The 13,249-nt window shown below is 40.7% G+C and overlaps 1 protein-coding gene across 7 annotated transcripts in view; it reads right to left on the bottom strand.

The window, feature by feature from the left end:
* The window catches only part of farp2 (FERM, RhoGEF and pleckstrin domain protein 2), a 34,312-nt gene extending 21,063 nt beyond the window's left edge, over nt 1-13,249 (bottom strand). For 2 of the 7 annotated variants that reach the window (XR_004898698.1, XM_036006864.1), the window contains exons 1-7: nt 12,978-13,249; nt 12,072-12,306; nt 3,859-3,963; nt 2,699-2,741; nt 2,538-2,616; nt 2,087-2,184; nt 1,471-1,585 (exon numbers count right to left, since the gene is read on the bottom strand). Coding sequence is in view for 6 of the 7 variants with exons in the window: in XM_036006864.1 (XP_035862757.1) it covers nt 1,471-1,585; nt 2,087-2,184; nt 2,538-2,616; nt 2,699-2,741; nt 3,859-3,963; nt 12,072-12,275 (644 nt within the window). In the remaining variant the exon portion in view is untranslated. The remainder of the gene's footprint in view (nt 1-1,470; nt 1,586-2,086; nt 2,185-2,537; nt 2,617-2,698; nt 2,742-3,858; nt 3,964-12,071; nt 12,307-12,977) is intronic. The other 5 variants (XM_031318189.2, XM_031318190.2, XM_031318187.2 and 2 more) reach the window with 3 other exon arrangements.

The following is a 13,249-nucleotide window of genomic DNA, read 5'->3' as shown; positions in this document are numbered from 1 at the left end:
TCGCCGTGGTAACTTATGCTGAACACCTAACCTGGTCGGGAGCAGGTTATGTTGGAGATTAGAGATCAACCGGTGTGAAAGCACCGCCTACTGACCAATCAACACTCCATTGATAATGGCGTCACCGTTCCGGTGGAGCTCGGTGCGCGAAGAGAGAGAGGTGCGCTCATAAAAAGGTAAAACATTTAGAGACCGACAACCCCGTTAACATTCCCCGATTTGTATTTTTATGAAAGATATAGATTTTCAGCGCAGAGAATTACGTATAGGCTATTTGTCGGCTTCTTCAGCCGTGTGTTGCCAATGCGCACATCGGTTTGAATTATATTTTTATATTTTTTATTTGCTCTCACGATCGCTTCCCACTGCCAGGGTTGCAACTGAAATAATAGGCTAAAGCAACGACAGTTTATGGAAAGCACAAGTGTAATTATGGTCAGATCTTGTGCCTGACTGATGGTGAAGTGATATTGATAAGTGTTGTGATTTACGCATTTACAGCGTCGGCAATTTTTTTGCCAGCGTTCCTTCCTGTTTTAGGAAGCAGCGACTGTATTGCGTTTTGCCTGTAAAACCGTCTCTGTGTTCTTCATATTTATGTAGAATTATAGTTTGCTCTTCTTATGTAAAATATGCGGCTATGGTAAATGTTTGCGATTGGTCGTGCTGTGCAAACACCGCCTCTTTTATGTGAACGCGCGCGCCGCTGGATTGGGAAACCCTGGGTTGACTGAACTAGTTGTTAACCACCGTCGTGACAGCTTACGCGGGACCGCGGTTGTTAGGTTAGGTGAAGCCGGGTAACTAAAATTAATCCAGGGCATGTTGATCTTGCTTCGCGGTACAGGCCTATGATCCTGAACTGAGCTGTGTCCACGTCACAGTAAACATGTGGCCAGGAGTCAAAAGTAACAAATCACATTCTCTTGTTACGCTAAAGAAGTTGTCTTAAGTGTACCTGTACTTTAAAAATAAACCAATTAATTATAGTACCTGGAACTATACTTTTTTATTTTAAGTTTGGACTTGATCGTCAAGACTTCATCTCATCCTTTAGAGAGTAGAAAAAACATGAAAAAATATGAACTGTGCAGAGTAGAAATGACCAGTCTGTGACAGAACAATCTACTGGCAGCCTGGCACTCAGCTGGTCTATTTTGTGGTAGCAATGTAAAAACGGCAGCAATAAATGTGTACTTAGTGGCATTAACAGCAACTGGAAGAGGTGTTCACTTTGTTACTGAGGTTAGGGAACGACTGATACCTCCTTGTTTAACTGAAATTTTTACTTTACGTAAACATAACATTGTTAAGAATGTCTTAGATTCAAATATTAAGAGTGTAATGGAAGAAATGATGCAGCCACAACCAAACTGGCACGAGCAGGTAATGGAAAGGTGGATTGAAAAGGCAATGCAGAAATACAAAACATAACATCACACAGCTTTAGTTCAACATTAAACAATTTACAGGTGCCTGCGGTGGAGCTCCATGATCCTCTCTTGCACTTTCTCTTGGTAAGGCAACAGCTTGGTCATCCTCAGGAAGTCCCTGTCTGCTACGTCATCATAGTCGCCAATCTCCGCTGTGGTTTAAAGAATTGCAAAACATTGTTTTTTAATGTGTACATCATGGTAAACATCTTTTAAGCAAGGTCCATTGGCTTTATTTTGAGTGTGCACATTAGTTTTGGCAGGGTTTTATATCAATACCAATGATTAAATTGTTTTTAAAATGAAAGCTGCATTGGGTAGAAAGTAAAAAACACCAGAAATTGAAGTAGAGTGAGATCTCTTCCTGCAGCTTCCCCTCTATTTTAGGACTAGAAGACTTACACTTTGTTTGTTGATTCAACTGTATGGTCATTTTGGAGGCTGCAGTTTGTAGTGCGGTTGAATTGTATTGTGTTATACTGACAGATGTTTCAATTATTTTGTCAACCCCATTTACTGTACATCAGTGAGGGTAGACTAAATAACAGAAACAACTACTTCCTCCAAATCAAAGAAACAAACAAATTAATAAAATGTTGATTACAGGACTGGACAACCAAATACTGAAGTACAAAATACCAGCTTGAACATACACTGGACGAGGTGAGAGGCCAGCAGGGCTCCAGTATTTTCTGTGCAGATCAACCTGCTCTCCATCAGATCTCGTTTCATCTGCAGTGAGAATAAGTACCTATAAAAAAAAAAAAAAAGAAAAGAAAAAAAAAAAAAAGCATGTCCATCTGTTTGTGTTCATGAGAAGTAACTAAATGTCATGCAGGCCTTCACAAAGTAACTCCTCAAGTCATAAATGTCATGTTGTACTTCTTAAATTAAAATAAATACATGCATTGATTATTTCTTACTGACTGCAGCAAAGCATTCAAAGAATTTCACAAACATTATTGGGAGAACAAATATTATAATGCCCTGAAAGCCATAATCGTGAGGTTCTGGGAAAAACTAAAAGAAATCTGTATTTTCTAAAGCCGCTCTACACGGGCATGAGATAAAAGTAATATCCAGTAGGAAATTACAGTCACTGACCTTGTGTACTCCTCCTGCAGCTGACCGGGGTCTGGAGGAAAGAATTTCACTGACAGTCTAAAAAGCGTATTTGCCGGTCCTGAAAAACATGAAACCAGATCATCAGCACACAAGCACATTTTCATTAGGTGGAATTTGAGCTAACATTTCAGCTCACTTACTTCGAGCTTGTCTCATAACGGGTTTTGTGGGTTCAAGCCAAACCTGAAGAAAATAAAAAGAAAATAGTTGTATCTTCACAATATTATGAGAACTTTTTACAACATTTGACAGATGTTCACAGCTCTACTACAAATGACTCCATTACTACAAAAGTGACTGTATGTTATATCAGATTCTAGATGGTACTGTAGTAGAGTGATGTGGCAATGTTGTGGGCAAAAACTGGCTTCACTGCCTCACTGTAGGAGCCTGCTTGCCCAGTTACATCTGGGCCTGATTGAGGGAGGAATGTGCTCGATGCAGACAGATATATTGAGCAATTGGTATCAGCTGATATTTGCCTGAATATTTCACTCAGTTTACAGTCACAAATGTGTCGACGGTCAATGTTACAAACGGTTCAGTTTATATTTTTTTTGGAGTAACTCTACTCTTGTATGTGGCAAAGGCACCATTAAAGAAAAACAGAGCTGCCAAAGTTAAATGTATTTGAACTTTGATTGTCATTTACCTTTTTGGTTAGAGGCATTTAGTTCTGTATAGTTGCTGCTGAACTTTAAACATAGTGCCCGACTCTTGTCATATAAAAGCGCCTTTGAAAACAACACTGCGGAGCAATAAATGTATTGTATATACGCAGTATGGCTTTTCAGTGCTCTTGCAGTTGAATGTATCAGCTAAAAAGCCAGTGGGTCAACACCGGCTCCATTCTCTTTGAAGAAGATAAACAGTGTGTTCAATATCTCTTCTCTGTTGCTTTACAAAAAGCCTGTAGGTGGTCTGGAATTCCACTTATGTTTCTGGAAGAATAAAACATTGGAAAGTCTGACATGTGTGTATGGGCACTTGTGCCAGAGGAGTTAAAAATATTCTTAGATTATATGCTGCTCAAGTCCAGTAAAAACAATACTACATCACTGTTTACACTGCTGTAGAAAGCTAAAGAAGAGCAACTGACCGTCTCAGGGCAAACGATTTCTAAATTAGTCATTTCTCAGCCAGTCACGTTGTCAACAAGCTGTGACCTTTGAGCATTAAAACGCCGGCTGCCTTTGCCGGTCAGTTACTAACTGTGCAATCAACTTGCATGTCTGTTCCTGGATATTCAATGTGTCTGTCTCAAACAGGAAACAGAAGACGCAGTCGCTGGTGTACGTACCCAGTTCAGCTGCATGTTCTGAAACTCGATGCCAAAGTAATCACTCTCTATGAGGTTGCCTCTCCGGAAAACCTCAGAGAGGAGGACCTGTCCAATAGCTTTTGGCTGAAAGAAAAAAAAACAGAAAAAACTGTTTTCATCTATGCCAATACAAAGACCCTAAAAGCCCACTGATGATATGATACATCTTACAATCTCAATAAACAGAGAAATTGCATTGCTTTGACAAAAACAAACAAAAATAAAACAACAAGTTTGAACAATATAGCTTAGCAACATCATAGTTGATTAAAGCAGCCATATTATGCTCATTTTCAGGTTCATAATTGTATTTTAAGGTTGTACCAGAATAGGTTTACATGGTTTAATTTTCAAAAAACACCATATTTGTGTTGTACTGCAGTGCTCTCTCTCACTGCTGCAGATCCTCTTTTCAGCTGGTCTCTGTTTTAGCTACAGAGTGAGACCTCTTTTCTTCTTCTTCTGTACTATCTTTGATTGCACTGCACATGCCCAGTAGCTCAGATGTAGATCATGTCAGCTAGCTAGCTCCATAGACAGTAAAAGAAAGGCTGTTTCTACAACTTTGGTCAGTTACAAGGCAGGATTAGCTGGGAGACTTCTAAATGAGGGCGCACATGTAAGTAGTTCTTTTGTAGATTATGGTGAACTTGTGTGTGTTGTAGCAGTGCTTTGCTATTGAGAACGAGGTAGCATGCTAGCGTTAGCATGCTAGCGTTAGCCATAGCGTTAGCATGCTAATGCTACGAGCTAATGGTTGCGGTTAGCCTGCTCGTTTCGGCTTGTGACGTCACAAGCCGTGCCGATTTTGAACAGCTCACCCAGAGACTGAAGGCAGGACACATTCAGAAACCGGATCTCACTCTAAACAGCATGGGTGGATTTTTTTTCAAAATTTGTATGTGTGTGGAAGCACCAGAGACACAACATAACACCCCAAATCCCAGAAAAAGTGATTTTTTCATAATATGGGCACTTTAACAAACATCACTGTAAAAAACACATCTTTGCTTGGGCTGAGGTGAGGATAGCCATGCTTGTGTGAGCACAGAATAAACGCCGTCTGTCTGTGTGGTGTAGAAAATATTTGGCATCTGTAAATGATCCACTTCATGTTGTTTTATCGTTGCCTATGTTCCGTCTGTCAATTCAAATGGCCTCCTTGACCTGGATGAGTAAGTAAACGGCAACAATGGTGTCCTACTGTACATTTAAAAAGTGATCTGGCCCTGAACGGAGTGCAGCAAAATCACAAGCAGGAAATCTGCAGAAGTTTACCTTCTCAATGCTGCAGGGTTTGTTTTCACTAAATGAAGAACTAATTACTATGTACTAAGCACACACGGCACTTGAGGTTTGGGAGCCTAGCCTGTGACTTTTGGAGAAAATTATAGCCTGAAACATCTGGTTGTAATGTAACATAGTATTTTTAAAAGCCTTATAAAAAGAACTGCTTTGCATTGGCTAAAGTAAAACATTACAACTCAAAGAGCAGCGGGAGATTTACTGTAGTTAGTCTTTTCATTACTTTGATACAATCATGTGTTCCGCATTCACACAATCTATAAATTGCAGGTGAAACCTCCTGACACAACATCCATAAATTTAGGAATCCACTGTAAAAGGCCCGTTTTCCATGCATTTACAGTGTCTGATTACAGCTGATCTCAACCAGAGAGCAAAAAGTGGTGTGTTAAAATACTTTGTCTGGGTTGTCTTTGAGTGCAGGCCAAACAACATACCTAAGTATTCAAAATGTAACAGCGGCCAAATGTAAAGAACATTTTGAGGGATTCTGTCTCAGTTTGACTGGTTCAGTGGGGTCCAGAGTCAATGCAAATTCAACAAAGACTAGAGTCAATGCAATCACATAATGAGCTCAAAGCACACGGAATCAATGTCTGAAATAGTCTGGCTATCACCAGAGCAAGCTCAGTCTTTTAAGATCGAACATTAGTCTGGGGAGTCTGCTCTGTATTTTCTACTGCACAAGAGGCGTGACCAACGGGCATAGTTCAAATGACTCTGTACGCAATTGGATAGTCCTTCAACCAATCAGACCAACGATCCGGGTGACGTACTTTCATCAACGGGTTGCTGCGCGCCGGTGACCGCCATGTTGAATGTAAACAAGAAGCTGCTTGCCGTCGCTTCTCTATCGTCGTCGTGTTATACCCGCCAACAGCGCGCCAGGTGGATAAGCCAGTTTGTGATTGGTCCCCGCAGATTTGTAACGGGAGCAGGATAGATAAACGTACAGGTTTCCAGCCTGAGCGGCTGGGCGAAATCAAATTGCCGGCAGACGGGGCTGGGTTTACCCAGTCTATGTCTGAAGTGCTGTGTAAACTAAAGTTATTAGAGCAAAACCACACCTTCCATGTGGATTAAGAAATGTCCATCCAATAATCCTTATTTTCCTGTAAATCTTTACAATGTTCACCTCTCTCAGTTGTAATTTAAGGTAAAGCCAGAGTAAATTCAGGCTAACCAGTGTTTTAACTGCAGATGTAAAGCATAAGGAGCTATGTTAAACCAGTAAAATAATCCCCGTGAGCACTGCTCAGAGATGGGGGTTCAAAATATATCCAGCTCTTCTCCATCTTAAAATGTTTTCTTTACCAAGCCGTGAAGAAGGTGACTGGTTTGACAGGAAAACCAGACACTGAAGGTAGATTAGAATAAACTGATTTCTTTCCTCAGTGTAGTAGTCATGAGCAAAACTACTCTGACTGGTGTGGTGTCAGAAGCCCCTCCTTTGTGTTACAGTTGTGTACAGTAACCGCGTTCACAGCACTATATAATCTGGAGGGAGAGTAAAATCCTCTGCTAATACATTCAGCTTTATCTTCCACAATCTGAGAGAGAGGGATGACATTTTCACAGAGACTGCAGCCAGACAGCTGGCAAAAAAGGACAAGGTACACTACTGTAAATCCCCCTCATATCCTCTCGCGTGAATGTACAAAAAGTAAGCAGTGTAGTGGCTGCAGACAATTATACACTGAATCTCCCTGATTTCATATCCTGAATAGTTTCTACGTGGAATTTTATCACAATCGTTATAAAAATCACGATCTCGATTCACCCCTGTTCGCAATTTAATTGTTAAATGACTTTGATTTTTTTTATTGATTTTTTTCCTCCTTCAATTCATTTATTGAAAGCATTTGACATTAACATGTTTTAGTTATGTGAAGACATGTTCAAGGAGTTCAGATAGAGCCTGTATCAGGGCCATATTTAGTTCAATGTGTTATATGTCACTACTTTTGGTAGTCTACTGTACTTAAATGGCAAGTATGTACTTTATTTTCTTTATTCATTGAAGCCTCAATGTTTACAGGCTTGTGGTGATGCGCAATGTGCTATAGGTGCCAAAAAAAAAAAAATCTATGTTTGGTACTGCCAATTTGTTTTGTTTTTTCATGGTTCATGTGTGCAATAAACATTACACTTCGTGAGAAAAAAAAAAGTGATTCATATTTTTCCCCAGGATCATGCAGGCCTACAATGGAGACCTGTGCAGATAATTTCCCATTCAAACAACTTCCTCTTACCGCTGACCACATTGGCTTATCTCTGTGTGTGCAATCAGTTACTGTGTACACAGTTATTATACCACCCTTTAAATATGCTTGGCATTCCTGCATTCAAGAGCAGTAACAAAAAGGAGAAATAATGCAATGTGACAAAGGCAATGAGCCAAACCTGAATTTGATCGAATTGATTGAACAGAATGACAGCACATGTAACCATCATATACATGTCAAATGTCTTCGATCTGTGGAGCTAGTGAGCTCCTGGCCTGGCAGAGAAGCATATCCAGAGAGGTCAAGAGATACGAAAACATGAACACTGTGACATGCAAGTAAATATTATCTTTGTTCATGTCATCTTTTTTTTTTTACTGTCCATTAATTAAATGACAGAAACTGATAATTGTATACTGAAATATTTGGGTTTGGACAGGTTGGTCAGACACCACAAGAATCAAGAAAGGTGGTACCTTGGGCTTTGGGAAATTGTGAAGAGCAATTTCATAATTCTGATGTTTTATAGACTATAAGATGAATGCATTTTAAAAGAGTAATACATCTAAAAATAAATTGACAGCTCAAATGATAATTAGTTGTTAGTAGCAGCCCCTCAAGGTACATTAGAGAAAAGTAAAATGTGAATCCCTCTAGTTTGGTTTTTATCACAATTAACATTACCAAATGATAATTTCTCCATTTTTGAGGGGTGTATACGTTTTTTTTTTTTTTTTAAATCAGTGAGATCATTTGCAGTTTGTTCACACCAAACTTGTGGTATGGACCACAGTCTCATCGCTGAGCTCTAACATTACGGCGGGTCACCCAATCAAGCTCAGAAAGCAGCAGGGATTATAACTAACAGATGTTTCTCAGGGAGACAAATCTTCCTCTGTGTTTGTGTGGGGGGGAGGCACACAAGTGCAGGGGTTTTAAAAGCAGCTAGCTACGGGGGAGGACTGCCCTTCTCATGCAAAGAGAACAAAGAAGCAAACACACAAAAACACAGGTAACCCAGAAAATATCATCCAGCCTAATTTAAATCAACGGCTTGGGTGTACTTCGCATGACAGGTTAAGCATGGTTCACCAAACAGCAGTTGATACTCTCCAGCTCTAGTAGAACCTCCTACTGACAGCAGGGGTGTGTTTGGGCTTGTATTTGGCACAGTGGGATGCACATTGTTAAGGCCTTGCCACTAGGAGATTTCCTGCTGACATACATTTTAAAGCTCTGCACACCACTGGCCACTTTTACAAGTCTGTGGGGAGATATTTCAAAAGATCAACAGCTTCTTTGATGCTTTTTGTAACTTATTGGCAACATTTTCAATCTTTAGTGCCGATTTATTTTCACTACCTGGCTCCAGGACACATCTGTGGCCAGAGCATTTGTTGGCAGATAAAAACACCAAACAGTGGTAATCAGGATCAGGTGTTCCAAGTGCCTTCCGCTCAGGTCACCTGTGTAACCCTGATACTTTCCAAAAGTAATCTTGGCCTCCAAAGTACAGAAAAAGAAATAGGTGGGACCTGCTCGAGTGGCGGCCAATTACTCCCAGCGGCAAAATAAAATATCAGAACTGTAACAGGAGATCAGTAATGTGCAGAGCACATGAAACAAGTCCTTCTATGCACAGCTATTAGATTGTTTGGCTACTTCAGTACACAGTGGGATAGTGTGAGTGCTTTGTAGAGATGAGAGTTGAGTGCTCAGCTGTAGTGGTTGTAATGAAGGGTAAGAGTACTCCTTTTTTGAGCATGCACATGAAACGGATGCCCAATTCCACTCCCTCTGTTACAGACATAATTATACTTTGATCATCCCCAACTATACTAGTCTTACATTACTACATCTCAAACTATTGCAGGATGCTCAAAAACATTTAAAAAGACTATGAAACACCAGTAGCTTTTTTTCTTCCACATCTTACCAAACAAGTAACACGAGTTTGATCATTCACAACTGACAAAATCAAACAAACATTCTGCTACAGGCCAGTGGTTGAAATTCCAAACTTTCGGCAGGGCTTCACTTCTGTGTGTGTCCCCTCCCCCACCACCCCGACTCAAACTTTGTACTGGCCATGACTGCTCCCTCTAAACTGTTCTTTTAACACCAGAGGCTGCCCCTCTGTCTCCCCCCAAACCCACTTGGTTGTCAACCTTGCTATTTATGTGCTTGTTTGCTAACACTAAAGCGAAGCCTGCCCGGATCCCCTCCCACCAATGCCCCAACTGTAGTGCATTTTCACACAACTAGGTTCTACATCCCACCCTCAGCCCTTTTTTTGCGAGTTTTGAGCTGGAAGTTAAGGCCAGCAAAGGGGCTGGCTGTGCTGGACAAAAGAAGCCTGTGTTTCCCTGCCCTGCCGGCCCTGCCTCCCTGTCCAGAAACCACAAGGCTGAGCTTTCTCCTGTGCTGGCTGCGGGAGGGGCCTGTGGACATGAGCCATGCGAGCAAATGTCTGCTGCTGATGATGACCATGCTAGGTACCTGCAGCAGATGAAGGCCACGGATCAAAGCACACAAGCTCTGATCTGATTTGTCTGTTGACATTAGATGACCCTAAATACATGTATTCAAATTACACCATATGTCCATGTCCACGGTTCTCCATTCTCATGAGATTATATCTGTAATGCATTAGGTTCAAACGGTATAAAAGCAAGACAAAGCCAGGACCAAGTGTGCCCCACTTGTGTGTAAGAGAGCAACAAATTTTTTTGACACGTGTGTATTTGTTTACAGTAAACAGTGAGAGCGGCAGGTAATGGCAGATGAAAAAGACTCCACACAAATGTATAAGGCAGCTGAGCAATCAAAATGCCACAATGAGGGGAGCCAGTTGCTTGAAGGCCACAACCATTTCAAACATTCTACACTGCAATTTTGTATCTATTTTTGCATACAGTTTGCATTAGAAAAAACTACAATTACAAAGAAGGACAAGTTATGCTGCTTCATTCATGTTCTTCCTTTAAAAAGGGATTGTGGTCACATAGACATACAACTGATGATGATATAGCACACTGGCAGTTATTTTTAGGTGAAGATTAAACACAAGTCATGTAGTGGAAGTATAGCTCCTCTGCAGCCACTCTGTGCATAGACATACAGTACATACTATTCTCCCACCAGTCCACTACTCTTCAGTGTGAATGAACAGCAATATTAAGAAATGTTGGCCAGTGGTGAATAACAGAGCCTCTCAGAGGCCATCTTGTTCTTGGCAAACTGCAGTCTGCTTGACAACAGGATTGCCGTCATTCCCCTTTAGCAGCCATGTATTTCTGTCTGCCACCTCCTATGAACACCATGTCCAGAACTTATTTTGAACTCTCCAGACCAAGTTCAGTTGTCTCTTAATATGTAAGGCTGAATATCTTAAAACTTCAAAAAAAAAAAACTTGAACTGAGCAGCGCAGGGACCCACTTCCATACAAATAAAACGGGTGTCTGTCACATTCTATTAGCTTAAGACTTTGAGATAACATATGGTGCATAAGATTTTGAAATGTCTGTCTCAGCAGTGCCCCCAAACTACATCTGCCAGAACAGTTACTGTTGTGGCTACACAAGGATTTAGGACAGAGTATTTAGACAAGTTAAATACACTAACATATTCTGAGCTATATTACAGAGCAAATTAAAACTCCTCCCATCAATCATTGACTTGAGTGTTCATTCATTGGAGACTCCACTTTGATATTTCCCCCCCCACAGAGAAGACAGGAAACTTGGTCTGATAAAGGGGCTTCCTTATTGCTTCCTATTTACCTTCTGAATGACTCCAGCAGCAATTTGGCAAGTAAACACGGGAAAGTACTTTAACAGTGTGAATCTAAAAGTGTCCTCAAACAAACTGCCAGTCTTTAAAAGGGATTAACTTCTCTGTGAAGTAGTTAGAATAAAAAGGAAACTCAAAAGCTATTATTCTTGGCTACAGATTCACTCGTGTTAAATTATAGCTCACAACTTCAAAATGTCCAAGCACTGTATGCTTTATATCATTTTAAAATGGCTAGTTAATAAAAAAAAAAAATGCATTTAGCTGCTGTGGTTTCAGTGATGATGGCAGAACAAGAAAATCCCCATTTTGGAAACCTTGTCCTGTCATCACTCCTTTAGTGGAAGTTAAATGAGAAAGCCAAATTACGCCCAGACTAAAAGAGGATAGAAAATGTTATTGTGATGCTATTCCAGCATCCTCCACACTGAGGAATACACAGGATGATCAGTCAAAATGTTTGCTTCCTTTGAACACACAGACTGAAAAATTACTCAATTTAATTGAATGCTAAATGTTAACATGTTCAAGATTTAGTACTGGATGGACACATTATTTACCTCCTTGTTGGCTTTGGAACAGAACGTATTAAATACTGCTTAGGCTTTGAGAAATCACAGCCAATAAACTAAAAAAGTGCCCTGGTGAGTTAAACATTACCCGAATAAGAAGCCTTAAGGAGGAAGGGATTTCGGCACCAAAGCCATGTGGCAGCTGTCACCAACACAAGCCACACGCAACCAGGGTAGCCCAGGACTATAAGGTCAGATGTAGCCTGCTGTGTAACAAACTGTAGACTTATCACAATGTAAATAAAGGAGGATGTAAGAAACACAATGAGACTGTGCAAAAGTTGAGTTGAAACTTACGTCAATATCAAAGAACTCCTGGGAGTCGTCCAGCCCCTGCACACGGATTTGTAGTTCTCCTCGCCCATGACTTTTGCTCCCGCTGGTCATGTTGCCACTGAGGCTCTGGCCCGGCTCCAAAGTGCTGATACCAGCATTGAACTGGGCTCCCAGCCTTATGCCAGGGGTCTGCAGGACCCGGTATGAACCCTCAATATCCCCCATTACTGCTCAAAACAGCTCCCCCACCTCACTCCTGCAAACACAGGGAGGACAGCAATCATTAAGATGCTTTATGCAAAACATGATTCACTTTTGTGGTTAAAGTAATGTCGTATTTGGTCTGGGGTATGTAAATCTAGCATGAAACTTTCAATGTAGGTTCACTTGACTTCAGGTGATGGCTATAACGTTTCTGCAAGTTTCATTCTAAAAAGTAGTCTGAAGCCGTTTGTAGACAGGTGAGGCTCATTCCTAATACGCGTAACACACAGACTTAACATATCTATGTAGCATTCAACAAGTCAGTGTAGGTTGACGGAAGTCTACTAGAAAAGACGACCTAAAAAAAAGGTACAAAAAGAATCGACGGCAGACCGACTTTTGCGTTTATTAGCGTCCGTTGCATGCATGTGGGCCTAAGTGGGTCAGCAAGACTTGAATGTTGCAGTTAAACATTTTAAAGCGAGAAAAAAAAAAAACAATCGAACGACGTTCACAAACCACACATACCTCAAGAGATAATAAAGTGAGGTTTATTTTCTTTCTGAGAAATGGAGCTTAGTGGATAACGTTAACGTTTATAGTTTACCGACGAGAAGCGAAACGAAGTAGGCTATTGATAACCGAGTTTTCTTTCCTAAAAAAGTCGTCATACTAGAGTTTCCAAATGGAATAAATATGCCAATGAAGTAGCATTAAACTTACCGTTTTGTCCGTATCGAAACTAAATTCTAAAAGTTTGTTACACCGAAAAGGACACTACTCCAGTCCATGACCGTCGTCGTCCAACGGAGTGCGTACTCAGACTAGTTTGTCATTGGCTAAAGCAGTCCCATTCGTCCTACCATTGGTTCAAATGTGGCCGAGGATTGTAGGCTGAGAAGCGAAGATTTACCTTCCTCAACATTAAATAGCCTTGATGGATGGAGAATATACTCGTGAGTCGTGACACGTTTTAAAAGTGTATTATCTCATGG

The sequence above is a fragment of the Sander lucioperca genome, chromosome 11 (genome assembly GCF_008315115.2).
Source record: "Sander lucioperca isolate FBNREF2018 chromosome 11, SLUC_FBN_1.2, whole genome shotgun sequence".
NCBI lineage: Eukaryota > Metazoa > Chordata > Actinopteri > Perciformes > Percidae > Sander > Sander lucioperca.
Note: the sequence above shows the minus strand (reverse complement) of the source record. Positions and strands in the feature narration are given on the sequence as shown.